This window comes from Octodon degus, unplaced genomic scaffold (genome assembly GCF_000260255.1).
Source record: "Octodon degus isolate 3935 unplaced genomic scaffold, OctDeg1.0 scaffold00073, whole genome shotgun sequence".
Classification (NCBI taxonomy): Eukaryota; Metazoa; Chordata; class Mammalia; order Rodentia; family Octodontidae; genus Octodon; species Octodon degus.
Window position 1 is genome coordinate 9,727,810 of NW_004524649.1, and position 27,751 is coordinate 9,755,560.

General features: G+C 38.2%; 1 protein-coding gene across 1 annotated transcript in view; it reads right to left on the minus strand.

The window, feature by feature from the left end:
* Macrod2 (MACRO domain containing 2) overlaps positions 1-27,751 on the minus strand; it is a 1,506,514-nt gene that overhangs the window by 105,430 nt on the left and 1,373,333 nt on the right. Inside the window, exon 12 of the mRNA XM_023720132.1 lies at positions 26,913-26,981. Coding sequence (XP_023575900.1) covers positions 26,913-26,981 — 69 coding nt within the window. The remainder of the gene's footprint in view (positions 1-26,912; positions 26,982-27,751) is intronic.

Here is a 27,751-nt window from a genome sequence, read left to right on the forward strand (position 1 = left end):
TCTATCTATCTATCTATCTATCTATCTATCTATCTATCTATCTGGTACAGAGACTCACTACTCAGCTTGCATTTGTAGTAATACTTCTGTCTTGAGCTCCCTGGTGCTGGGAATAGAGGTGTGTGCCACAATGCCTGGTATTGGGACTGGCACCATATGCAATACCAGAGATTGAGCTCGAGACCTTGCAATTGTCAGGCATGTGCTTAGACCACTGAGCTACCTCCCCAGCTCCAACCTTTCCCCTTTTAACTTTGGGTATTGGATATTTGACTTCAGCAATGCGAAAAGTAACTAGACTGTCATAATAATGTGTTAGACTGGGTGACTTTGACATCAGACAGGCTTTCTTTGTAGTTCTGGAGGTGGGAATTACATGACTAATCAGCTGGTCAGTTTGCTTTCCAATGAGGGCTCCTCTCTTGATTTACAGATAGCTGTCTCTGGTTGTGTCCTCACTTGGCATTTCCTCAGTGTGCATACTTGGAGAAAAAAAAAACTATATTGTTCTCTCTTTCTCTTATAAGGACACTAATCTCCACATACGGGCCTTACCATCATCACCTCATGTTATCCCCCAAGTCCTGTCTGACTTACTTCTCTCATTGCTAAGACAAAATACTTGACATCCAAGATAAAAGAGCAAAGGTTTATTTGGCTTACAATCTGTGGAGATTTCAGTTCGTACTTGGCTGGCTCAAGGCAGGGTGGCTTGGCAGAGGAACAGCACAGAAGAGGCAGGCTGATGGCAGTAAAGCAGAAATGTAGCAAAGCAGCTGCAGCAGCCTGCCTCTCCCTCTTACCTTTGTCAGGCTACCTGTCCTTTGCGTGGTGCCACCCACACACAGGGAGGAAGAGTCTTCCCATCAGCCCCATCCAAAATTATGCCAAACCAATCAGTGGACTCATTTAGTAATCACACACTCTTAATCCTAGCATTAAAACCTTAATCCCAGCATCACACACTTAATCCCAGAATCACACACTCTAGACTCAGCCACCTTCTCAAAAGCCCCATGTGCGATGCCAGGAAGCTTTCGGAGGCTATCTAGACACAAGTCATAATAACACCTATCTCCAAATATCTTCATATTGGTATTCGAGAGTCAACATATGGATTTTGGGGAAAATAGAATAGCACGCTTAGCCCACTGATACATACATTTGGGTGCACAGCTGTTTGAATAGTTTAATTTTTCTATGTTAGATAATCTACTGTACATGCTGCACATCAGAATGAAGTCACACAAATGATTTGGAAATAGACTTTTCCTTCAATAGGGCTCCGTTTACCCATCCCAATTTTCTGAAATCACATTTGGATTGGTCCTTAAACTATTTCAAATAACCAGTGTTTGCACAGCATGGATAAAGTAGTGGTAAAAAGACTCTGGGTTGATAGTGGACGTGCTTCCCTATTCACTTCACTGGCATTGATATTGGCCAATAAGAATGCCCATGCTCACAGACCTGGGGCAAATCCCAGAGCCCCAAAGATTGCCTGGCATAGCAGGGTGGTGGTAAGCAGGATCACTTACAAGGAAGGGGATTAAGGCATTGCTTATGAATGTATTTTAAGGGCCTGGGAAATGGCTCAGTAGAATAAGTGTTTCCCTGGCAAGCGCAAGGGCCTGAGTTCAATCCCTGGTTCCACCAAAAAAAGAAAAAAAAAAAAAAAAAGAAAGAATGTATTTTAAAAATATTTAGGCAGTACCAGGATATAGTGGCAGAATGTCAGTTCTGTGCAGAGAAATATATTGAAAAAAGTCCACAAAAAGATAACAATATCAGCTTGTTAGCTAATGGTTCCTAATATGCTCAGTAATACTGGTGAAAAGAATAAGTAGTTTACACTAAGAATCTACAATATAAAGACTCATAATTCTCAAGCACACATTTGTGCTTTACCTCTTATGTTATAATTCTTACCTGATGAAACACCTTGGCAAATAGAATAAGGAGTAAAGCTTAGGTCAGATGTAGTTCTTTCTGGCACACCACCTGTGATTATTGCAACAGTGCATTCCCTCTCTTCTTGGTGTGGTCTCTACTCTCCTCCTGCTTCCTCCACCACTGATGAGGAACACACATGTGATGGGGCCTCCTGCACAGCAGGGGAATCCGACAACCACCAGGTTGGTGGATGCAGAAGGCTACCGCATAAGACTGCCTGCCTTGTGTATTTACCTTGTCCTCTACCAGGCCTCAGACAGCATTTCCTTCTTTGCTTGTGTATTTGTTTTTAAAATTTGGTTTTAGCACAATAGACATAGATATTAATAAAGAAAATAAAATCAACACTTCTCACCTTTATGAAGAAATAAAACGACATTTCATAACAAAATGTTTAGGGAATGAGAAGAGTTAATATACTGTGTATCTCTCCCTGAAAAGAATGGCCGAAATATTTCTCAGAGTACAAGTCATAAATAAAAAAAGATTCTTTCTTACAAAGAAGAAATACAAAGGCAAAACTTTTTTAATGAACAAAAGAAATTAGTAGTATAAGTGAAACAAGTAAGCATTTATCTTCAAATATTTTTGAAAGAACAGAATAGATAATTTAGAGTTATTTGAAATTTCCGTACTTCCTATTTATATTATATTATATTCTCTTCTCTCTCTCTCTTTCTCTCCCTCCCTCCCTCCTTCCCTCTCTCCCTCTCCTCTCCCCCCTCATTTCTCATTTAACAGAAACCAAGTGTTATTTAAGATTATGTGTCTGACTTTATTTTGCTGAACATTATGCTCTCAAATTCTATCTATTTGCCTGTGACTACCTCAAATTTATCAAACTTATCTTTCTTCATACCAGAGCAGTACTCCAACTGTACATAAATACCACATTATTTACTTCATCCTTCCTTCTAGTCAAGGACATAGATGCTGTTTTCAAGAGCTAGCTATTATAAATTGTGCTAGTATAAACATAGATATGCACACATCTCCGAAATGTGGTAACTTTAAATCCTTTGGGGAGGTACCTAGCAAGGGTATAGCTGGATCACAGGGATTATTTATTTTTAAGATTTTGAGGAATTTTCATCCTGATTTCTATAGCGGTTGTACTAATTTACACTCCCATCAACAAAGTAGGAGAGTTCATTTCCCCCATATCCTTACCAGCATTTGTTGTTTAATTTTGATGATGGCCATTTTTTTTTCTGAAGAAAAATGATATCTCAGTGTAATTTCAATTTACTTTTCTCTGGTTACCAGGGACAATGAACATTGTTTTTTTTTTTTTTGTATATTCATTGCTCACTTGTACTTCTTTTGACAAGCATCTATGCATTTTATTTTTATTTTTATTCTTTTTTTTTTGTATTTTAGGGAAGGGTCTACAGGGTGTTCAGGGTCTCACTACTAGATCTGACTCATAATGATCTGCCTGTTTACAGCCTCCCAAGAGCTGGGATTACAGGTCTGTGCAAACACGCCCAGTCTCAATTGCCTTCCATGCACCCCGGGGGCTGGGCTAGGCTGTTATGCTTAAGTTTTGTTTTGTTTTGCTTTTTTCCCTGGTACCAGCCATTGAACTCAGGACCTTGTGCTTGCCAGGCAAGCACTTAATGCACTGAGCCATCTCCCTGGCCCTATCTATGCATCTTAATTTCCTATTTTTTGATTGGGTCTTTTTGTTATGGGGTATCTAATTTTTGAGTTCTTTATATATTCTAGATGTTAGTCTTCTGTCTGGTGAATAGCTGGGAAAAAGTGTTTTCTATTCTCTGGGTTATCTCTTCACTAATATTTCCTTCTTAAAGAACTTGAAAGTTCTATCTCTGGAGACTTTTTAAAGTGAAGACCTCTTTGGAAGGATCACACTTGATTTAATTTGGGGTAATGAAAACGAGAACAAAAATTGCTGGCTGGGTGTGGTGGCGCACACCTGTAATCCTAGCACTTGGGAGGCTGAGGCAGGAGGATCACTGCAAAGTCAAGACCAGCCTGAACTACATAAGAAAGTTCTAGACCTGTCTGAGCTACATAGCACGACTGCAACACCACCGCCACTGCCACTACTACCACCACCAACAAAAAACAAATAAGCATAAAACCAGAAAAATTAATTTCTGGCAATTGATCCAAAGTTATTTGAGGACAAGGGAAAAATGACACTGAACAGGCATCAAGAGAGAGGGAAGGACCATAAGTAAACAGAGCCCGGAAGAGTGCATTAGGGTAGTGTGTGTATTCTAATCCAAGGAAAAATCACCTTAAAAGGAAGCCTCCATTTGAGAGTAAGAGGCAACTGTGAGAGGACTGGAAAAGGACATGTTATACAACTGGAAGTTTTCCTAAAAATTTGTGTTACTAATTTTTGTAAAAAAAAAAAAAATTCTGAGCTTATCATTGACTAAAGACAAACACAAATGTCATTAAGGCACAGCTAGATAGTAACACAAATTGAACAACTCTGTAAGTCCATCACCAGTTCATAAAACAGAACTAGTCCTGCATCCTAGAAAGTTCCTCATCCTTCCTTTCAGCTGCTGCCCACATTCAAATAATCATCCTTCCAAATTGAAACCACTTCACTCAGTTGTGCCTGTTTTGAAACTTTACATACACTGTATTGCACACAACATATACTCCCTGTATCTGGTTGCTTCTGTTTTGAGATACATTTGTGAGATTCACTCATCTTGTTGCATGTGGGTGTGAATTTTAATTGCACCATGAAAGTTAGCCATGTCAATAGATCCAGCGGTGAACCTTATTTGAAGCATGAAAATAGATTTTCTTGAATGGGATTTCCAGCCCTAGTTTTCTGTGGAGTCTCCACACTGATTTCCACAGTGGATGTACCAGTTTACATTCTCACCAACAGTGGAGAAGGGTTCCTTTTCCACCAGCACTTGTTATTAGTTTATTTCTTTATGACATCCATTCTTTTCGGGGCGAGATGGTTTCTTAATGTTGTTTTAATTTGCATTCCTTGAATGACCAGTGCTGTGGAACATTTTTATCTGTATTGATTTGTCGTTTGTATTTTTTCCTCTGAGAAGTGTGTATTCATCTCAGACGCCTATTTTGGATTGGGTGTTTGAATTTTGAGGGCCTAATTTTTTTTTCAGTTCTTTATATAATCTAGATAGAAGATCTTTTATGAGTGATTGTTGGTTAAGATGTTTCTCAATTTGTGGGTTGACTTTTCACTCTTTTGGTGATTTCCTTTGACGTGCAGAAACTTCTCAGTTAGATGAGATCTCATTTGCTGATTCTTGGAAGTATTTTCCATGCAGTTTGATTTTTGTTCATGAGCTCTCTGCCTACATCTACATTTTCAAGATTTCCATCTACTTTCTCTTCCAGTAGACTTAGTGTTTCTGTTTTAACATTTAGATCTTTAAACCATTTTGACTTCAGTTTAGTGCATGGTGATATAGCCAGGTCTAGTTTTAGTGTTTGGCATGTGGAGAGCCAGTTTTTCGAGCACCATTTGGTAAAGAGGCTATCTTTCTTCCAGTGCACATGTTTGGACCCTTGGTCAAAGATAAGGTGGGTGAGTGTTTTTGTAGTTGTATTTATGTCTTCTAATGTTCCATCAATCCTCAGGTCTGTTTTTTGCCATTACCATGCTGGTTTTTGTTGTTGTTGTTGTTTTGTAGTATAATTTCAAGTCAGGGATTATACTACTTCCCTGCTTTGCCTTTGTTGCTCAGGATGGCCTTTGTTATTCTAGGTCTATTCTGTGTCCAAATAAATTTTAGAAATGTTTTATCTATATCTGTGAGGTATAATGTTATTTGGATAGGAACTGCCTTAAATCTGTATAACAATTTTGGGAGTATGGCCATTTTCACAATGTTGGTTCTTTCCAACCAGTATCAAGGAATATCTTTCCATTTTCTGAAATCCTCTTCAATCTCTTTTTTCAGATTATTGTAATTTTCATTGTATTCAACCCAGCTATACCCCATCTGAGTATTTTTCCAAAAGAACGGAAAACATCCCATCCCAGTGATATATGTGCACCCATATTTATAGCAGCACAATGTGTCATAGCCAAATCTCAGAAACAACCAAAATTTCAATCACTTGTAGAATGGATAAGATGTGGTATTTTTATACAATGGAGTATTACTCAGCTATAAAGAAAGATAAATTTGAGGACCTTACAGGTTAACGGACGCAACTAGAGGCTATACTCATATGTGAAATAAGTCAGACCCACATGTATAAATATCATATTGTCTTCCTAGTGTAGGAACCTGAAAGAATGAATAAAATATGAAAGGTACAATAGATACAGTAAAATGGGAAGAAACTGAGCATAAGGAACAAACAATGAAGATGTAGGAAAGGAAAGCAAGAATGATAGAAAAAAAAAGGAAGAGGGAAACTCATGCAAGTATTTATACAGGGTAGCTGAGAAGATTGTACCACTAATTTCATGAGTTCTTTGAAAATATCAGTCAATGTTTAGAATTTTCACTTTGGGGGCCAGGGAGATGGCTCAGTGGAATAAGCACTACCCTGGCAAGCACAAGGGCCTGAGTTCAATCCCCAGTTCCGAAAAAAAAAAAAAAAAATCACTTTGACTATTTCCTAATATCTGTAATCTGAGCAACTACATTGAAGACAACAATGTACAATACAAAAACCAGAGTTGACTATCTCTCATCTTGTTCTTCTAAATATGTACCTTTTCTAATGTCTTATCAATTATGACTTTATTCTCTTTAAAATAAATTAAAAAATAAATTTAAAAGCACAATAAAAATTAAGGTTTATTGAAAACAAGCATTAATGTTCCAATCTTTATGTGTTCAGTCTTGCATACCTAGATCTGTTAACCTGAACAATAGATTTATTGATAAAAATACATAACAACCATTGTTAATTTGCTATTGTTTTCAAAATCTGTACCATATGTATTATTGTGTGTTACTCTGTTTCTGTCTTTGTTTTTGCTATTTGTTTTTATTGATGTTTTTGTTTTTATTCTTTAAAATAAAATGAAATTGAAATTTTGAATAAAAGCCCTCCAAAAAGAATAAAATCTTTTTTTTTGCTTGATGAATAAGTTTATTGGTATTTATCTAGAAAATCTTCATAGAAATTTGGTTTAACTCTCAGCAGCCCACTCCTGAGCTCTGAGGAAGCTTGCCTTCTTTTAAGCTACCTGATCTTTCTTCTATGAAGGGACATTTTGGGGTAGTTCTACCTCTTCTTTTTAATTTCTTTCTTTGGCTTCTTTTCATAGACTGGATTCTTGCATCTAGTAGCATGAGCTTTCTTACAGATCTCCTGCATGTCTGGAGTTACATTGTTCTTTATGTACTGAGAGAACAGTTTCTTGTAAGCATCTTCATCTTCTTTTAGGTAATGCATATAATCTGCAACATTCTGATCCATGATGTGCTTCTGCATTGAACTTCTTGCTTTCAGAATCATAACCAGGGAATCCCTTGGTACCATGATGGATAGACAAGCCTCCATCCACAGCACCTTTTAGGGCTCCAAACTTTATTGCCAGTTGTAGTTCTGGCAAGCCCTGCCACTAAATAGCAGGTGAAGGCACCAGGTTTACCTTCAATGCTTTCCACATTGTATTCATCTCCAGTCACCTCCACCTGGCCTTCATAGATCTTATCCATGCCAGACCTATTGAGAAGCCTGCGGGCCAGCAGCAGGCCAGTACAATACACTGCAGCATAATTTGTTAGGACAACTTTCACACCATACTTTGGTAGTTCATGTGCATATGCTGTATAGATTATCATATCCCCATCAATGCAGCATAAGCAATCTGAAAAATGATATCTCTGTTAGTTACATGAACTATCATCCTGTATTGAGGTGTGTTGTACTTATTTTTGTCCTGGATTACCAAGCATTTCCTAGCACAGTGATCAGTTTTGCCCTCTTGTCATCTTCTAAACTTCACTTGGTATCTCTTAAAGTAGGCCTTATTCTTGACAACCTTAACAAAACCCATTCTGTGTAATATAGACCCATGACCAGGGGCCTGCATGCAAAAGAATGAATTCTATCTGAATTCAATCACACAGAGAAAAGAAAATAGATTTTTTTTTCAAACATCAGATGTTTACTTCACTTTCATATTCTGCCTTCAAACTTAGCATTTCCTCACTGCCATTAAGCATGAGCATGCACTGGGGTCCTTGAAAGAGCTTATTAACCCACAGACTGCTGGGTCTCAACCCTGGAGCCTCCTATTCCTTAAGTTTGGAGTGAGGCCTGAGAATTTGCATATCTAACTAGTTCCAGAGGATGCTAAATCTGCCGCCAAGGGACCACTCTTGGAGAACTATAGCAAATGCATTGAATTTATTAAGGTCTCAGAGTATGCAAGTCTTGTTTCATTTAAAACAGAACTTTGGCAAGTAAAATCAAACCTGGAAGGTCACAGATTCTGTACCCCAGGGAGGGCAGAATGTCACAGGCAATCGGGAAGGACACGGCTGAAATACGTGAGTTCCATACCAAGAGGTGAAGATGTGGGAGGCATTTTCAGAGTGCTTCTCCTTCACGTTACATATGTAGTACTCTAGAGTTAAAAGTCTGTTTACCTGTTAAAACTCCTGTGCCTTTAGAAAAGAACCTTCCCACAAATGAAGACAGGCCTATGACATGTCATTACAGATTACCTTAAGTCTTACAGACAAGATCGCCTTAAGAATAAAGACTAAAGACAGAGAACAATGGATTCTTCCTACAGCATAGCCTCCTTAAGCTAAATCCCAACATCACCCAATATGCTAGCCACCAGCTGCCTGTGACAAGTTGGTGTACTTGATTTGACAAGCTAAAGTGACATGTTAGGTAAGTATAGATAGTGCAATTCACAGACTTAGTACACAAATAATGTCAAATATCTCATAATTTTTACATGGTCTATATCTTGTGTATGGTTTATCTCAGATATATTATTAAATAAAATACAATTATAAAACTATTTTCGCCTATTTCTTTTTCCTGTCTAAAATTGGATGTTAGAAAATTTAAGTTACATATATGATTCTCACTTGAGGATCATAGTTTTGCCTACTGAACTGCTGTTGTAGAGAATTTAGCATTAGATTGATGGAGACAAATAATGAAAGAAAATGCCCAAAAGGATAAAGATGAGAAATTATAGTTTGCCAAAGGATCACCCATTAGGATCTGGAAAAATCTAGTTTATAGAGAAGCAGCTACAAATGCAGATAGAATGGCCAGGAAGAAGAGTCCAATTAGGCATCCACCCATAGGTAGATGGCTTCTCCTCAGTCCCAACCTAACAGCAGATTTCAGGGTAACACTTCTTGGCACCTTCTGGCTGTCACTCTTCACTGTCTTTCCTGGTAACTGTGTGGCCTTTGACAAGACACATGATTGTGTTATTCTTCACCTTCCTGTTGTAAACTACGATGATAACTGCATTGCTAATGATAGATGGGTGGAGTGAAAACCTTTACAGTTCTTAGAATGGAAAGTGGTCTACAATAAGGGTTAAATGAATACTGACCGACGTTAAGCTGCTAATATTAGGCATGCATCACATGTAAATTTCTTGGAGGTAACAACCGTATCTTTTCTTTGTATTGTATAACTTCTTAAAATGATTTTAAAGTATCTTTTGATAGTCATAAAAAGATCAAGAGAATTGGATTGGTAACTCATGTAGGGTCAACCATGTACTAATGCCTTGGAATAAAATGAGGACCAAGACAGATATTATCCTTCCTTTCATGAAACTTAGGTTATAGGGATGGAGCTGGAGATGTAGGTCAGTTGTGGAGCACCTGCTTAGCAAATGGAAGGCCCTCATTTGGATCCCTAGTGTGAAAGAAAAACAAAATTAGACTGGTGGGAGAGGTGCACAAAAGAAAAGCATGTAAAAGAACCAACATTTATTGAGACATAACAGTGAGTATTATGAATAAAAGGGGCCAGCTGGCCAGATAGCTCAGGAGATTAAAGCACCTGCTCAGGCAGATGCAGAGACTGGAGTTTGATCCACAGCATGCCATGCTGGCCTGGTTCCTGGGGCATGCTGAGTCAGTGACTGAGACTGGGCATGGTGGTGAGTGCCTATAATCCTAGCATTCGGAAGGCTGCAAACAGGAGGATCACTGTGAGTCTGATTTGTGTAGTGAGACTCGGTACTAAATACATAAAAAAAGGCTGAGAAGAGGGTTAGTGGCAGTGGGCCCTGCCTACAGAGATGAATGGAGAACATACTGAGACTAACTAGAGCAAGAGGCAGGACCTGTTGTGAGTTCTACAGACACAAGAAGAGTGTGTAACATCCAGATGTGCCTCATAGGTCATTGGCAGCTGTTTGCATTGTACTTGGAGGGAAACATGTAAGTACTCTGGGAATACAAGGGATGTGTGGCTTGGTGTGGTGGTACATGCTTATAATACCAGCTCCTGCAGCACCTAAGGCAGGAGGATCACATGTCTGAGGCCAGCTCAGGCAATTTATCAAGACCCTGTGTGTAAATAAAATGAAAAAGTGCAGCAGATACAGCTCAGTATGTTTCCTAGGTTCAGTCCTCAGTTACACACACACACACACACACACACACACACACACACGCTGTGATCTACCTACTGACCGATAATGGTACTAGGCCTTAGGAAGTGTTGCCTTTTATTAGTACAACCATGAACTTTGACCCATAGAAGGCTACCTGGTTTATATAGGCTCAAACACATGCAATAAACCACAGACCCATTAAAATGAACTATTTGCTTGATAAATTAGTGTGTGAAACTCAACACCAACTATGGTAATATCTTTGCCACCAGGAAAACAAAACAAATCCAATCCAATGATGATGATGATGATGATGATGATGATGATGATGATGATGATGATGATGATAATAATAATAATGGATCAGTGTTCAGTGAGAACTTCTGCTGTTCCATATCCTCATTTATTAGTTACATAAAAACCCTGTTGTTTCATGGCAGGAATCCTTGCTGAGGGAACAACTTCAAATGTAATTTTGGAAAAGGAAGAAATTTCTATAATAAAAACATAATAAACATTATGGAGTAAATCTTCTGTAAAGCATAGAACATGAAAAAATCTAAACATATTATCAGTTCGTTCTAGGCATCACTGGTTTTAAAAATAGAAGACAACTTGAAATGTACTATTTTCCTAGAAAACACATGTGAGGAATGATGCGTGTACTACACATTTCTTCCCTGTGGTATTAGCTTATATTCAATTCAGCCTTAAAGTGTATGTTTGCCTGTGTGTGCATTTTTCTTAACATAGAGGACACTTCATAAGGGGAAAAAAAGCCCAGAAAATTGTAGAAATGGGAAATATTTTCTCCAAGTCTCTTCTCAAGTTGATTCTTTAGTTCTAAATATTGTGGGGGCCCTTGGCAGGTTACTCAAAGTAAGTCATGGTTGCCTTGTTTGTAAAAGGAAATAACACTAGAAGCTCCTTTTTAATCCTTCTATCGCCCTATTCCCCATTTGCTGAATAGATGTCAAGACACAGGACAACTTTAGGGACCACAGGTAAAAAAAATCATGACCCTTCAGAAGTCTGACTCCTTGACTGCAGGGGTCATGATTTACCATTGTGGATTTTGCATGGGTGAGAAATAGTGTTCTCTTGTGCAAGCTTCGTGTTTCTATTTTAAGAGTTAGTATGACCAACCTAAATTCTACTTCATTAAAACACTGAAGGAATGATGTGAGATGATATTTGGGACACGATTTGTCATTTTTATGACTGTCATTTTTAGCCAAGACCATCCAATTAGTATCTGTATAAAAAGAAAGCTCTTAGAGTCACAGAATTACTTCATTACTGTTGAAAAGATTTTCAATAGAAAGGAAGAAATTAGTGAAGATGGCATGACATGAAAGAGAAGATATCTTGGAGGTAAGAGAGATGAGTATGATTATAATTTTGTAACCCTGCCTTCATTTTTTTTTTTACTCCGGAAATCCCAGCAAAATTCTTCTGGTGATAACAGTCAATTTTAGCTATGTAATGATAGTCTCTACTTGGAGGAAGTAGTTACCCTCTTTTTCTTCCTTCCAGGAATCCTGTTATATACTATGATAAGATAGGATCTTTGCAGCTAGAACTATACAGTGCTTAAGAATCCAGGGCATATGGTTACCATATGGACCACAAGCAAATTCCTGGATTTCTTCAACTCTGATGAAAAGGGAGATTGCTGAGTACGAAGTACAGTTCAGACAGGAGTGGAAAGGCACGGGAGGACGCGGAAGAATACACTTATAAACTGAGCAGACACTGCTCAGGAAATAAAAGAGGAGCAAGATTCTGATGTGCTGTTGGAGAAGAACTTGGACGATCTTCAACATGGGGATGTTATTCGGAAGAGGAATATGTATTCTTAGATAGGCTGACTGCAGCAGGGCTCTGTGGTGCTGAGCTGCTGCTTCTGCTCTGGATCCTGCTAACAATCCATGTTAGGTGATAAATCAAGTGGCTGGATATCCACCTTGTCTCAATGAACATTAGTCTGTACAAGGCTTCTGGTTGGAAGGAGGCTCTGGAGAGCATAAACAGGGATTAAGAAAGTGCAGGGCTGATAAAGAACAGTTGAATAAAGAACTTGCCTGAATTGTGAAGAAAGATACAGGGAAACCCAGTGCCTGGTGCTTGGAGTAATCTCAAGGCTTTAACTGTCCACTCTGAGGTGGAGATTGACAAGAGTGTTTATATTAGACCACGGTGGAAATAGTGATTTAGTGACCATCAGGTGTGGATTTTGCCTGAGGCCATGCTAAGGACAGAGGCTACGCTACAGCACAGGAACATTTTTGGATGAGAGAGACTAAAGCTATGTAATGGGTTTCCAGCTTTCTGAGAGTCTTAGATTCTTTACAGTCTGCTAAGATTGGAGAAACACCACAATCATATTGGGAGAGAATGGCTTTGGCAGCTGTTTGGGAGACGTATGGGGAGAAGTATTGTCTTTCCCACTGTGCTGGGTCTCGAAACAGGGCATGGCTTTTGTTTTGAGCACAAACACACACTTACATGAGTGTCACTCTACCTTCTGTCAGAGGGAAATAATTGATTTACCTTTCTACTTTAACTAGATTTATTGAATGCAACATATCAGGGCTAATTACAAAATGAAGTAGGAAGATAAACTTTCTGTTAAATGAGATCAGCACTTATTAAGAAACTTCATGTTTTCACTTGTTTAAAAAGAATTCATCCAGAGAAAACAGAGTGAACCTGGTCAGTAGAGTCTGAGAAAGATGCGGATGGGATGGGTTGGAAAGAAGTCTGATAAGAGGCACCAATGTACAGCTAGAAGAGGAATTAGCTTTGATTTTCTGGTACAGCAGGGTAACCATTAATTGAGATTATTTATAATATATTTACAATAACTTGGAGATCAAAGTGCTATATGCCCTAATTTGATCATAACACATTGTGTATATGTAACTAATTATTGTGGTACCTGATAAATATGCATAAATTCTTATCTCAATAAAAATACAGAATAAAAAGTTTCAGTCTTTGCCATTAGTTATCTAATTATTCTGCTTTCTTATTATGCGATGCAGTAGTCTCTCTGTCTCTCTGATTGTCTGTCTCTGTCTCTGACTATCTCTGTCTTTCTCTCTCTCTCTGTTTCTCCATATGTCTCTGTCTTTGTCTTTGTCTCTGTCTCTCTATCTTTTTCTCTGTCCCTGTCTCTGACTCTGTCTCTCTGTCTGTTTCTCTGTCTCTATCTTTGTCTCTGTCTATCTCCCTGTTTCTTTGTCATATACTCCTGAAACAGTGGCAGAAAAAACACAATTAGAAAACATCATTAGGAATGATACAGCAGGATAACACATTTGTACTTGAAAAAATCTATTGTCAAAATTATTAGAGCAGACATTCCTTTCTGAAACTTGGGAAAAAGGTTCTCCAACACTGTTGTGCCACTATAAATTTGAGACAGTTTTAAAAAGAGATTTAATCATTGTTTATTTTGTATTATATTTAATTTAATTTTGTTTTGTTTTGTGTACTTGGAGGTCTATGTAGCTCAGACTCACAATGATCTTCCTACTTTCAGCCTCCCCAGCACTGGGATTACAGGTGTGCGCCACTACGCCAGTCTCATTGGTCAGCTCAGGGTGCCCAGGGAAGGGCCTGGGAGGCATGTGGTGCACAGGATCAAACCCAGGTCCCTGAGCTTGCCCAAACAAGTGCTTAGTCTGCTGAGCTATCTTACAGGCCCTAGTTTATATTATAATCTTATAATTTCTTGAGATCTAAACTAAGCTTTTTAACTCTTTTGGGATATAATGATGATGGCTTTCTTTCTTTCTACCTATCTTTCTTTTTTAGTTGGTACAGGGTCTCACTACACAGTTCAGACTACTCTTAGTGATCCTCCTGTCTCAGCCTCCCCAGTACTGGGATTAAAGGCATGCACTGCCACACCTAGTTTCAGTGGCAAGCACAGTGCATCCAGGATTCCATGGCTGGCATGGCATTTGGTACTGGGGATAAAACCAGGGGCTTTGTGCTTGCCAGGTAGGTGTTTCAACCACTGAGCTATATCCCCAGCCTGTTAATGGTCCTCTAAACTGTATTTTGTGATATTTTAAAATTTATTTTACTTCCCCTAAAAATGGAACAAACAAAATGTTTAAAAACATCTGATTTAATCAATTAATGTGATAAATGTCACATACCCGAATTTTCTGAGCTTCTTAAATCATGGTAACATGTTGAAGTCCTTGAAAAGTCCTATGCTATAGAAACTACTTATACTACCAAACTTTAGACTTTCCAAAATTATTGACTCCTGAGCTCATTACCCAAGGAACACATATTAACACGTCCAAGGCTGTTAGAACATCTTAAGAATGGAAATAATCTGAGCAAGAGCCACACTACATTGCCTGTGCATTTGGTGTGTGTATATTTGCTGCTTTTTGGTAGTGTCTTTGTGAGCCAAAATGCAATCAGATGCCTTTCCACAGGAGCCACTGTCATAATCTCTGGTTTTCAGTGGAGTCACTTGTGTCTTATGTGACAGCAAAATGTATGTCACCAAAATTAATTCTAGCATCCATTAAAATACCCTTCCAGCCCAATATTACTGTTTCAATCCAGACACCATTGGATATTTGAGTCCAACAATGAACATTAAATTTGGGAATTTCTCACATAGTGTAAATGACATTTCATAGAAATCAGACTGTACTTAATTAGCAGACATACTGTACTTAGCCAGTCTGCTAGACATACCACCTTCTGTGGCAATATTCTAAAAAGTTATTCCAACTATTATTTTTATACTGATTAAAAAAATGACAAGGTCAGGAAAAAAATTGTAGGGTAAGAGTAATAAATAGTATACTTTTAGGAGTCAAAGTTAAATGCTTTTGAATGTGAGAGGGATAAGAATTTAATTTGTACATAGATAAGTTATTTTGCATTTTATGTTGAGTTAGTATACATCTTGGGTTTCTCTAGTCCTAGTGTGATACGTTATCCAAGTGTAATTACCAGCACTTTCCATCATTCTCAAAAGTATGTTGATTTTGAGAATATATGATTATATTTGCTTTTTTTCTGGGGAACTGGTTCTAGAATCCCATGCGGATACCAAAATCTCAAGTTCCTTATATATAATGGTGTAGTATTTATATATAACCCAAATTCATCCTTCTATATACTTTGAATGACCTCTAAATTACTTATAAAGTAAATAGACTATAAATAGTTGTCATACTATATTGTTCAGAGAATAATAGCAAGGAAAAAGACCTCTATATGTTCTTCATAGATTTAATTTTTTCCAACTATTTTGATCCTTGGGTTCTTAAACGCAAGCATGCCAAACTCAAGGATATGGAAGGTCAACAGTATTTTTGCTAGGTAATGCTAACAAAGGCATTCAAAGATAGGGATAAAAGCCCTGCCATTCTAATTCTCATCTATAGGAGGATAAAAGCAGGTAGAAAAAAATCTATGGAATAAAGAGAAGGAAAGCGTATGCCTATTTTTTGTAGCAGGACCAGCCGGATTTCAAGACCCTATTTGCGAACATGGGTTGGGTACAGAATGTCCTGCTCACGTGTGTAGTGCACTCTTAATGCTTTCAACATTCACCTGATGCACCCTAGCACAGTGTACAGGACATGCTCACGTTGTCTTTCTGGGGCTGGGCCACATCCCAGTACATATTGTAGTAATAGCTGTTAAGCCTCTCTGATGTGCATAGTGTCTCTATATTTGCTGGCAAATCAATGAGATACAGGAATCCTACCCGGAGTAAAGATTCCAAACTTAGCACATGAATTAGACAACAGTAATGGTTAACACCTGTGGAAAGTGTATCATGTTTGAGAAGGTACTGCAACCACTTTACTTTTTTAAAAAGACTTTTACCATCCCATGATATAAATGCCATTATTACCCTTATGTCACACAACAGAAAATTGGAAGGACAAGGCAAGGTTTCAGAGGGTGCAGAACAGTGGTAATATGAATCCAAAAATAAATAGAGGCTCATAAAGCCTGTGAGGTCTGACTCAAGGACCTCCAAAACTAGGCCACTGAATCTGAAGATAAGGAATGGTCATGCAAATTTCAATTTAAGTTCAAAATAGTATGTTAGACTAAGGAATTGAAAACCTGCCCTAATAAGCCCTATTTTATAGTCTGGGCTGATTTCTTTTTCAAGCACCATGCCCTAGATCTTTAAAAAGATGTATCAAGAGAGAATGTTACTGATCTGATTGTCACAAATGCATTATTTCAGCAATAGTTGATTTGTAAAGGAAAAGAACTATGGTTTGTGTCTGAGATATGTCCTAAGAGCTAAGAACTTGGAGGTCAGATCCAGAAGAAGAGAGTTCATAGATAGAGCCTTCGGAAGACGATTGGATCATGACTACTTTGAACTCACCAATGAATGTATTTATTGCTGGACTCACCACTTCAGGAGCCATTGGGAGGTAGTAGAAACTTTCAGAGATGGGGCCAACTAGAGGAAGTAGGTCAGGAGAGGGACATGATGGTTTGCATGGTATCATCTGGAGCACTGGGAACTTCAGAAGTCTGACTAAGTGACTCAGCAGAGGGCCAGGGTCATCACTTGGTAAACAACCTGAGCTTGTGGGAGAGGAAGTCACCCAGATGGCCTGGGTGTAAAGGGCCAGCCCAACATGGGATGGCAGCATGCTTACAAATATAAGGGAGGAAAAGAGGTTTGTTCTTCCTGTCTTTTGCTCTTGTTACTCTTGCTGTCTTCTGCCGCCTTGAACTCTTGTCCCTGTGCCACGCCATCTTGCCTTGGAGCCAGCTGATTACAGACTGAGACCTCCACACACATTGAGAGCTAAATAAGCCTTTCTTCCCTTAATTTTGGGTGACAGGTACTTTGTCTCAGCAATGAGGGAAACATAATCAACAAAAGGGTTGTATTTTTTGAAAAATTTTTTCCCCTGGGATTTTTACCCTTTACCATTTATTTAAAAGATATTTCATCTGAGAAGATGGATATGCCAATTATCCTCACCCAAGCATTATACTCTATAACATATACATGCCCAGAAATGCCACACTGTTAACCCATACATGTTTACTTTTATTGGTTACCAACTAAAATTATAATACACACTTCAAAAGGTATTCATTTTGGTTCTCTTATAGCAAAAAAAAAAAAAAAATCAAGTCTGATAATAACCAAATAGAGAAATGGAATTTTGAAAGGAAATTTCCCCTGTTAGTAGTCCTAATATTCACAAAGATATTTTGGGAAAATGGCATGGTGTTAGAATTGTAAGAGGCCCATTTTCCATTAAGCTTCTATTTCCACTTTTCTTGTTAATTCTCACAGAGAAAATTTTAGACAATTTCTCATTCACACTTTCGACAGTTATGTGAAGTTTCTAATTTGATGCATGGCTCTCAATTACATTCTCCAAGAAATTGCTAAACCATTAAGAGAGTGATACAAAGCTCTGTGTATACACTCTTTGTTCCTTTTGGTTAAAGAAATATTGGGGCTCTATTTTATATAAGTCACTGTGCTGGGCTTTGTAGCGACAGTGAAAATGAATGAGATTTGTTACTTGCTCTTAAAATATTTACATCCTAGTGAGCTCAATATGTCATAACTAATACTAACGCAAGGTACATGATACCTTGTAATCACATTTATGAGAAACAAGATAGTTTACTCCTGTTTGGGATGAATTATAACGATGAGGATGGAATTTGTAAAAGGTGAAGATGTATGCTGATTCCTCCCTTCAATCATTTACTGCAATTCAAATCATTGAAATTCGTACTTAGATAATGTGGGACAGACAAGGAGAAGAAAGAGAGGGAAAGGGGGAGAGAGAATGGATGGAGAAAGGACTGATGTAGAAATTGGAGTTGATCTGTGAAAAATGCTTTGCATTTTACTGTAAAATTAAGAACAAAATAGACATGACAGAATGACAGGAGAATGCTACTGGCTTGTGGTATTTGGGAAATGACAACTAAGTGATCAGAACACAGACAGGGTCTAAGGAAACACGAGTATCAGCGGAGTTGGGGCTCCTTGTCCTATGGGGCATCACACAAGGTTTTCTCTGTCCTCATTTCTTTATACATCACTACATCCTCGATCCTACTTTAGGGACAAGGTTTTGACATGGGACGGTAGCTGGCTCCAAACCACCCTTCTTGTTGCCTCAGTTTCCTCACCCTTGGTAGCTCCGAACCTACCTGTGTCCTAACTCAGGAAAGGAATATCCCTTGCTCCAAAAGCATGAATTAACACAGTGAGGTGGATAGAAGCAGCATGGGCTTTGGGTTTCAATATACTTAGTTTCCCAATTCTGGCTCTATCTTTGGGGTAACTGGACTAGTTATTTCAGAGCTGCTGGTACCCCCAAAATGGGGATAATATTTGTGATCTTTCAAAAATAAAGAGATACAATTTTAAACCCATTTCCCTGCCAAAAGAAGAAAGAAGAAAACTAACAGTTGAAGATGGAAATATGAATTGTTTCAGCTGCAGGGAAGGCAATTTGGCAATGTCTATTAAAAATACATATTCCTTAAAACAGAATTCGCATTCCTGGAATCTTTCCCACACAAATAAAAGTGCCAGCAGTGAGGATATACAGGTAAGAACAACAATTGCAGCATTGTTTGCATGGCAATAAAGTGGAGAGAAAGTGCTTGCTCATCATGGGAGAATGGTTGAATAAATTATGGTAGATCGGAACCACGAAACATCATGTGAGCTTTAAAAAGGCTGAATTGTGTCTACACTCAACGAAACGGGGATTTCTACAGTTTTTTTGCCTATTACAAAGTGAGATTCAGACAAATGTGTACACTATGTTACATTATGTATGAAATAAGTGCATATGTTTAATAATGGTTAAAAATTTCAAATCTGCTACTATCCTTCAGACAGGCCTTGAAATGTTTCTAGTGGATCAACTCATTTTAACTCAGTGTTCCCTGTTCTTTAAGGTAGGTGCTATTATTTACCTTATTTTACAGAGAGTGGAACTGAGGCATGGAGAGGCTGAGGAATTTGCCCTTGAACACACAGCTGTGTCAAAGTGGAGAGGGAATTTGAATCCAGGAACCTGGGATCAGAGACTGGACTGTTTTTTTTTTTTTTTTTTTTCTGTATTTTAGGAAGGGTATACAGGGTGTTCAGGGTCTCAAAACTAGATTGAACTTGTAGTGATCTGCCTCTTTGCAGCCTCCCAAGAGCTGGGATTACAGGTGCACGCCACCATGTCCAGAGAGACTGGACTCTTAATCAGTATATTTTAATCTATAAATAATTAGGTGAGAAGTCAAAGCACAATAACAATGAACCATTGCATTAAATACGTGTTTTGATGTGTCACTTACTTATTTATGAATTTGATATTGAGGTATCACTACCCAGCTCCTATTTTAGCTTTCCCAGCACTGGGCTTACAGAAGTGGCAGGCTCAGTGAAGGGCTGGCATAGCATGAGGTAACAGGGATTGAATCCGGGTCCTTGTACTTGCCAGGCAGGTGCTTAGAATGCCGAGCTATCTCCCCAGTCCCCATGTGTTGAGATAGAATTATACATGTTCATATGTTCAGAGATATCCAAGAGGATAACTCTCCAAATACAAATGCTGGAGGGGGGTGACTTCTTGTGGTTGTTTTTACTTTCTTGTATTGTTCCACTTTGCTACCATGAACATGTATTATTTGGGGAACCAGAGAAAGCAATAAACTCTACTTTTTATGGAAAAAAATTTGCACGTATTTCCATTGACTGGAATTTTCTTACAAAAAAGTTCATGATATTTACAAAGTTAAAAGAACATTTCTGGGCAGTATGGAGTTTAAAATCGAAAGCAAAGAACTCAAAAGAGCATAGAGACTGGATAAGTACATGAGTATTCATTTATGGAAAACACAAATGATGTTAAACTACTAAAAGACATTGGAAGAATTGCCTAATCTATTTCTATATTTAAAGGATAGTTTAAAATTGGTATGCATTTCAGAATGCCCTAAGAATCCTTGTCTAGAAAAGTATTACAAGTTCATAGAATAGCATATTTTAAGTGCTTATTTCTGGGTATTAGAATTATGGGTGATATTTTTCTTTTTTTTTCTTTTCCTTGTTTGTTCACATAATAAACATGCATTAGTTCCAAAATAAGAAAATACATGTAAGCAATAAAATGGTTTAACCTTTTCACTAGTAAATCAACAAGGAATCAGGAATTTATCCTGAGGAGCTGATCACAGATACAAAGATTTATCTAAAACGTATGCTTTGCATTTCCCTATTTATAATAGAGAAAAAGCTGTAAATATCTAAATAGTCTAACATTAGAACACTGGCTATGTAAATTGTGGGATAACCAGATGATGAAATATTATGTGTCCATAAAAATCATGCCTCTGAGGCATATTTAAAGACATGGGAGAATATTCATGGTCTACTGGTAAATGGAACAATAGATAGATTGTTTTTACATTTGTTCTCCTTTCACAATTTAATGCTTAAGTAAGCAATCATTATATGTTGTTTATTTTTATATTTTTCAATGTTTAAAATATTTTATAATCTATGAGAATTGTTTTTATAGGCAGAAAACATTGGTTATATTAAAACAGAATAAATATCTTTTTGGAAGGATTTCACAGCTCATGCAGGAATTTTCCAGAAGAGTGAACACCATTAAGGTTGTTCTCCCTCCCCACCCCTTCCACATATACCTTTTTCTGTCTTCTGAGTTTCAGGTTACCCTCATGAGAAATGAGGACTACACTGCTCATCAATGCAAAGCATGGAGCGCCTGAGGCACTCCATATATCTTGGTTCTTTCCCCTTCACTGAATATGAGAGGGCAGTTGCCTTCATTCCACACTGAAGACTCAAGAGTGAGCCATGAAAGTGTGCCCCACAGGCACTGTCAGTGTGGCTCCCAGACCAGGTGATGGGGTCCTATTGTGACCATGGTGAAGGGTGAGGTGGTGGGAGGGTGCTAGTGGACTCCAAGGACAGGAAGAAAAATGACCAAGAAAATTGAGACCATATTTTCAGGGGGATCTCGTGGGTCACAGCGTTTCCTTCCTCTTCTAGAACTGAGGCAGGGAATAGAAATGATGCTCAGAGCAATTCCAAGACAGTTCACCCAGGCTTAGGTCCCCAGTGGGTGCAGTCCCTCATGTTTACCCTTGCCCACGCTTGAATCTGCATCCTCATCATTTCTCTTCTGCCCTCTCAGGCAAGCTTGACTTTTGCCCTAGTTTTCCCATTTTCCCACAGTAATTTTGACCTCCAGGAGGACTGAAACCAGATTAAGGGTTTAGAAATCCTTTGCCAGTTGATTTCCTGCTTCATAAATGCCAAACGGCAGTGACGTGACTTACAGCATTCCAGAGGGATGTGGGCTGGGGTGTGCACCTGAGTATTAATTGATTTACCTTTTAATATTAATGAGTCTATGATTTGGTCTAGTTGACCTTCAAATTCAAATTAGGTGCTGATTAAATAATAAGACAGCTGAATTTCGATGTATTTAAACAGCATTCCTCCTTCCCCCAAGTAAGGTGCCTTGGCCTTGGCAGGTGATGAGGATGAGCTATGAAGACAGCAGAGAACAGAGAGCTCTCGCTGACCTAAAAAGATTGCCACCTAAATACCAATGATAAGCATCCTGTCTAACATTCCTATGAGTTTTACGTGTGTGTCTGTACAGCTTCTTGTCTGATTGCTGTTTCTAACATACAGCTTTAACTATGGTACATAGCTGTAGTCTCAGCACTCAAGAGGCTGAGGAAGGAGATTGCAGGTTAGAGAACAGCCTGAGAGACTTTGCAACTTACCAAGACCTTTTCTCAAAATTTAAAAAATAAAAATGGGTGAGGATTTAAACCAGTGAAGACACTGGGATTGATCCCCAGTACCACAAAAAGAAAACCAAAGCTTTAAAATCTTTACCACTTGTACTCCTGTGTTGGTTTTTAAGGTTTATAAGTACAAAACATGAGTAAATTAATAAAGTGTTTTTACCAGCAGAGGAAAAATCCTTCAATAGACAAGCAGATGCCCTAGCTAATGAGTAACTTCAGAAGGTCTGTCAACCCACAGACATTTTTTCAGGTCAGATCTACCTTGGAGCTAGTCCTGGCTGTCACCTCTTTGGCATCTGTCCTGTGTGGATGAGCTGTTCATGACCATCACTCTCTCCTCGTACCTCATTCTCCCAGCTTAATTCCTGCCTACATGACAGCTGTCATGACTCATCGGAAACAGGTATTTTCAGTGTCTACATGGAAATTTTCTCCTGATCCATAAGCCAGCCAGTTGTGTCTCCTGTTAACTCAGTCAGCAGCTACATAGTGTGAGTAGGCAACAAGCAAGTGCTTGGTTTCCCATGAGAAATATAACTGGAATGGCTGAACAAAAGCAGTGGTGCAGAAGACACCCGTGTTTTGATGATTCTCAGAATTTTTCAACTTTCACAGAATTATTTAGTTTATAAAATCTTACCTCTCCATAAAAGTGACAATAGCGTTCTCATGTTTTGGTTGCTTGTGTTTCCAATCCTTATGCTTTGGAAGCCTCTAGTTTCTAGTGGAAACCATTTACAATGAAGTTAAATCCAGCCAGTAGAGCAAGCTGAAAATAACTGAATAATCCTCAAATACAATGGGAATTACATCAGAAAGAGAAAACAGGGCTAGTTACAGAATATGGGTGATTCTCATGCCTAAGAAGATGCGAGGTCAGAGTCAGAGTCTTGAAACAATGAGAATGAGGGCTCCTTCTGGACCTTTGATCAGCAAAAATGTTCTGCCACTTAAGTTAAAGAATGTAATAACTATTTCTATAAGTGATCTTATAACTACAGAGCTCTAAAATTGTCCCAGTGTCACCAAGAAGAGATATTTCTACATAAAATCTAAAAATGGAGAATGTTGGAAATGAAACCTTAACACTCATAACTTCCTTTTAACCTCAACTTGACCTCAATCTGGGAGAAGCTCAATGAAAGATCCTTTTCTTTTCATTCTATGCCATGCATCTATCAGTCAAGATGACAGTTCCTTAAGCATTACACTCTTGGTAAAGCCTTAACTGATAATTTTTTTAAGAAAGTAGTCTTACTCATGATATTTCCAAAGGAAAAAAGGCAAAAATCCTATCTTACATGGTTTGTTCTTCATGGAAATTGGATCACATAGTAATGTGGATATCAAAACACTTTATTTTTTCCAAATGAATAGGTTAATGAATCTTAATAACTTATCTCAGTAAATCCTTAAAAATTCACCTTTAGTCTTATGAAGGAACTGCATTTGTGATACATAATAGAATTCTTTGATGGAGTTACCACTATTAAGTTTTAAGAAAAATCCTAAAAGTAGTTAAAAATTTGATCTTGGCATGAGCAATTAATGGTGTGAGATCCTAAGAACATCAGGAAAAATCACAAATACTATGCCTCTGCAAAGGTGTGATGTCTCCAAACTAAACAGCTTGACAGGAAACTCTCAGCTTGAAGCCCTCAAATTAGATGATCTGTCTCTGTCTCTCCCTCTCTCATTTCTTAAAACCTGCTATTTGATTTCATAACACTTTAATTTTTACATAAGCTAAATTAGTGGAATGTCCAAGTTTCATTTTTGTTCTCAAAACGAATACCACTTTTTGTCTTTTCTTTCTGACATGATCAGGTTTATTTATTTATCTAAAATGACCTAGAGTTCAGAACCTCTGTGGATATTTGACACAAATTATAGTTTTAGATCTAGCAAATGGCTTTTAAACTGGAGATGCTAGAAAACACATTGGAGTCATGTGAATGGAGGTATCAGGGGATTCATTTGAAACCTGGCAATGAACAAGAAAAATGCTCCAAATGACAGTGGTGTGGTGGGAGCCTCACTAAGCCACCCAACTCCTAACGGAATGAAGAATTCATCCCCTCAGGTGCAGGTGGACTCTCTCCATCTCTGGCTTTCAGGATTACACTCAAGGCCACCCTATTTTCCCTAGATGGGCAGCATCAAATGGCTTATCCATGAGAAGTATGACTGTTCTGGTTCTCTCCTGCCATGTGGGAGCAGCTCAGGAGGGTCAGTTTTGGACCTTTTGTACAGTCAGCTGTGATAATGTTCTGAGAATACACACAGCTTAACTTCTCCCTTGCTCTGTCTCCTCTGTTGTCATTTTTCTATTAGAGGAGATGATTTTCAGACTTTCCTAGTAAACTCTTTCATAGTCCTCACCTCAGCTTGTCCTGTGGGAAGTCTGGGCTCCACAGTGCCAGGTGAACAGTCTAGATGACTGACATGTATTATTGTACACTGTGAGGTCAACACTACGTCCGCATTCTATAGAGGAGAAGACTGAACACAGAGCTTCATCACTTGCATTGCTTGTTCCCTCCTTAAGCCACTTATCAAAAGTCACTTGCATTGCCAGTAGTCACCTAGGACTTAGACCTGAACTACATGGTTCCAGAATTCACATTTTTCTTTCTTTTTTTGTTCATTTTAGTGAGAAAAAAAGAAAAAATAGCAATAATACAGTTTAAAAACAGGTTATTAGGACAGTTATAATAATTAATACAATACATGTTGCTGTCTTTGTATTATTCAGAGGACAAGATGCAGACATGATGACTTGTCTAAACAATATTAGTAGAAATCTTTCTTCTCAATGAACTAAGAGAAAGTAGCTCTATATCTATCCTACCTATCTTGTATATACATACTTTTTTTTTTTTTTATAACAAAACAGTCCTTTATTTATATCCCCCTTTTTTTCATTTTGTTTTGTCAGAGATGCGTGTTCCATTGCAGTTAGAGAAGCTGTATTTGGAGAAATCTTTAAAGGACCTTTTCATACTTGATGCCAGATCAAAGATTGTAGGTACTTGAATTCAGCAAAATAACTTAATATAGTCCAATAGTCCATAATAGTAGTGAGTTATCAGCACAACTGGCAATTGTCTGAAGTTGACAATATTTTGGCCCTAGCCCGGTAAGATCAGGACATAAGAGAACCTCTGCTGTGACATCCTGTAATTAAGTGGTGTCCCAAATTTTCTGATCAAGGAGATTATGGGACCACAGAGGAAAGTGATCAATGATATATAGTGTGCCTAAGGAGAGTCATCTAGAGAGAAAATAAATCTCTCAGGCTTTCACAGAGAGCAAATTGGCCAAGCAATGGCCGTGACCATCCAGATGGCTGACACTGACAAAAGATCCACAAGGTGCTGTATATGGTTCCAGGGTAAATCCTGAGGATATTTGACCGAACTTGTCAGATAGCAAAAGTTACATTTTTAGTTATTCAGGTCTTGCTTTAGCTTGGTCTTAACCATCCAGCAGAAAAGTGTAACCACGAGATATAAAAAGTAAAGCTGTATTAACATGCTGAGCTGTAAAAGGCTCAAGTCAACAACTTTAGAACTCATATTCTTAGCAACTTCCTTACTACATATGTACTTGATTTAGGGAAAAATTAAAAATTACCAGGCAGCATGAAATGGAAATTATGATGTAAATATCTGAGCAATAAAATCGCAAGAACGTTTTGATTTTCTAAACTTTGGTTCAAAGAGTAGCAAGTGTCACTAGCAAACGCAAGTCTATCTGTGCATCAGACCAAGCTGACAACTGGATTCAATATATGTGTCTTAAGCTTGTCAGTAGATTGCAGAGTTTACCGGATGTCCATCTGTGCAAATGTAACAATCCAGTCTGTCACTCAGTTGTAGCTACCAGTGACAGATACAAAATAAGGATACTTTTTCTCTGTACAGACTTGCCAAATAATCAAGAGAGAGACAAAAGAAAAGACCATTTTTTTTTCATTGGATAATTTTTCAGAGCACTGGTATCCTGACTTCAGTGTTTCCCCTATTTGTTCTTAAAATTTTTCTATAAGAGTCATTTTAAAATTTTATTCTTCTTGGAATGCCTGGGTCAATAACATCTTCTCCTGGTAATTTTCCACTGAATAGAAAATGACAATCTTTCCAAAGAATTTTTTTCTAAAATGCCTTTCAAACTGATGTCTTTCATGAATGTTTTTCATAGATAGTGGTGGTTCTGATAGTTGGTCCTCAAATACTGCACTTTCAAATTTATTCCTGATGCTATATGTAGCAGGACTGACTAATTTTTAATGTCTTGAGTAAGCATCTTCTCTAACCACAATCCCTCTAATCATTCTTTTATTTCATAAACAGCTATTTTTTTCTGAGGAACAATTTGCGTATATTTTGGAGAAGCTAGATATGGAGTAAGAGAGAATGGGTGTGTTCTTCGTATTGGAAACAGAGAAACTTAAAAAGGTTTAGATTTTCTCACTGCTTCATTTTTCAATGCAAACAAAACTCAAATATTTTATATTTAAAAGTCTGATTTTCTGATGTTGTAAGTGGCCTCATACCTTCATCTTTACAAACCTCGACCGTCTCTTCTGTGGTGGGACTGGGCATGGTGGTGACACTGACACCATCTATAAAGCAGAAAAGGAAATGGGGTTAGTGCTCTCATATGGTGGCTTCCTGGAACCTCCCTCCCTGATTCTGCAAAGAAAGTAAGAGTGTCTTTCCTAGTGCACCGCACCCAGTGGTCTTTGAAAGCGCTGGAGGGGCATTGTCCTTTTTTGTGATCCATAAAACAAAAACTTTCAGTTCTGTAGAGCAATGGACTATGACTTATTTTGGACAAAGAAAGCTACTTTTTGGTAGAAGTACACCAGCCACCATGCTAGCATTTTACTTTTTTCCACAATTCTTGTAGAGTGGAATATTATTTTTCTTAGTAACAGATTGTGAGGGCAAACATATCCTTGGAAGTTTCTCAAAGTGCTGTTGCATCTATTTGTTTGAAAAACTGTCTTTCTCCTCTCACAGCACTTCCATGGGTTGCTGTGATGCTGGGCTCTGAGGCTGCAGGGAGGAGCTCTGTGGCCGTCAGTGCAGTGGCCTAGGAGAAGGGAAGCATCTAGAGGAAGACATCAAAGCCACTTGGGAATTCACGGTGCCAAGTTTACAATGGGCACCGAGGACGTGGAGGTGCCTGTCCTCCTCACAGCAGCAATTAGCCTCATCAGAGTTGATCTCTCTTCTGGTCCCTTCAGCACTACAGGGACTCTACTCATGTTTGGCTTCCAGGATGACAGGTAATTAGCTCCTGACATTAAAACAGTACATTTGAGACATGGAAATTTATTAAAATCATTTTGCAATGCTTAAATACCTGACAATTAAAGAAAAGAAAAAA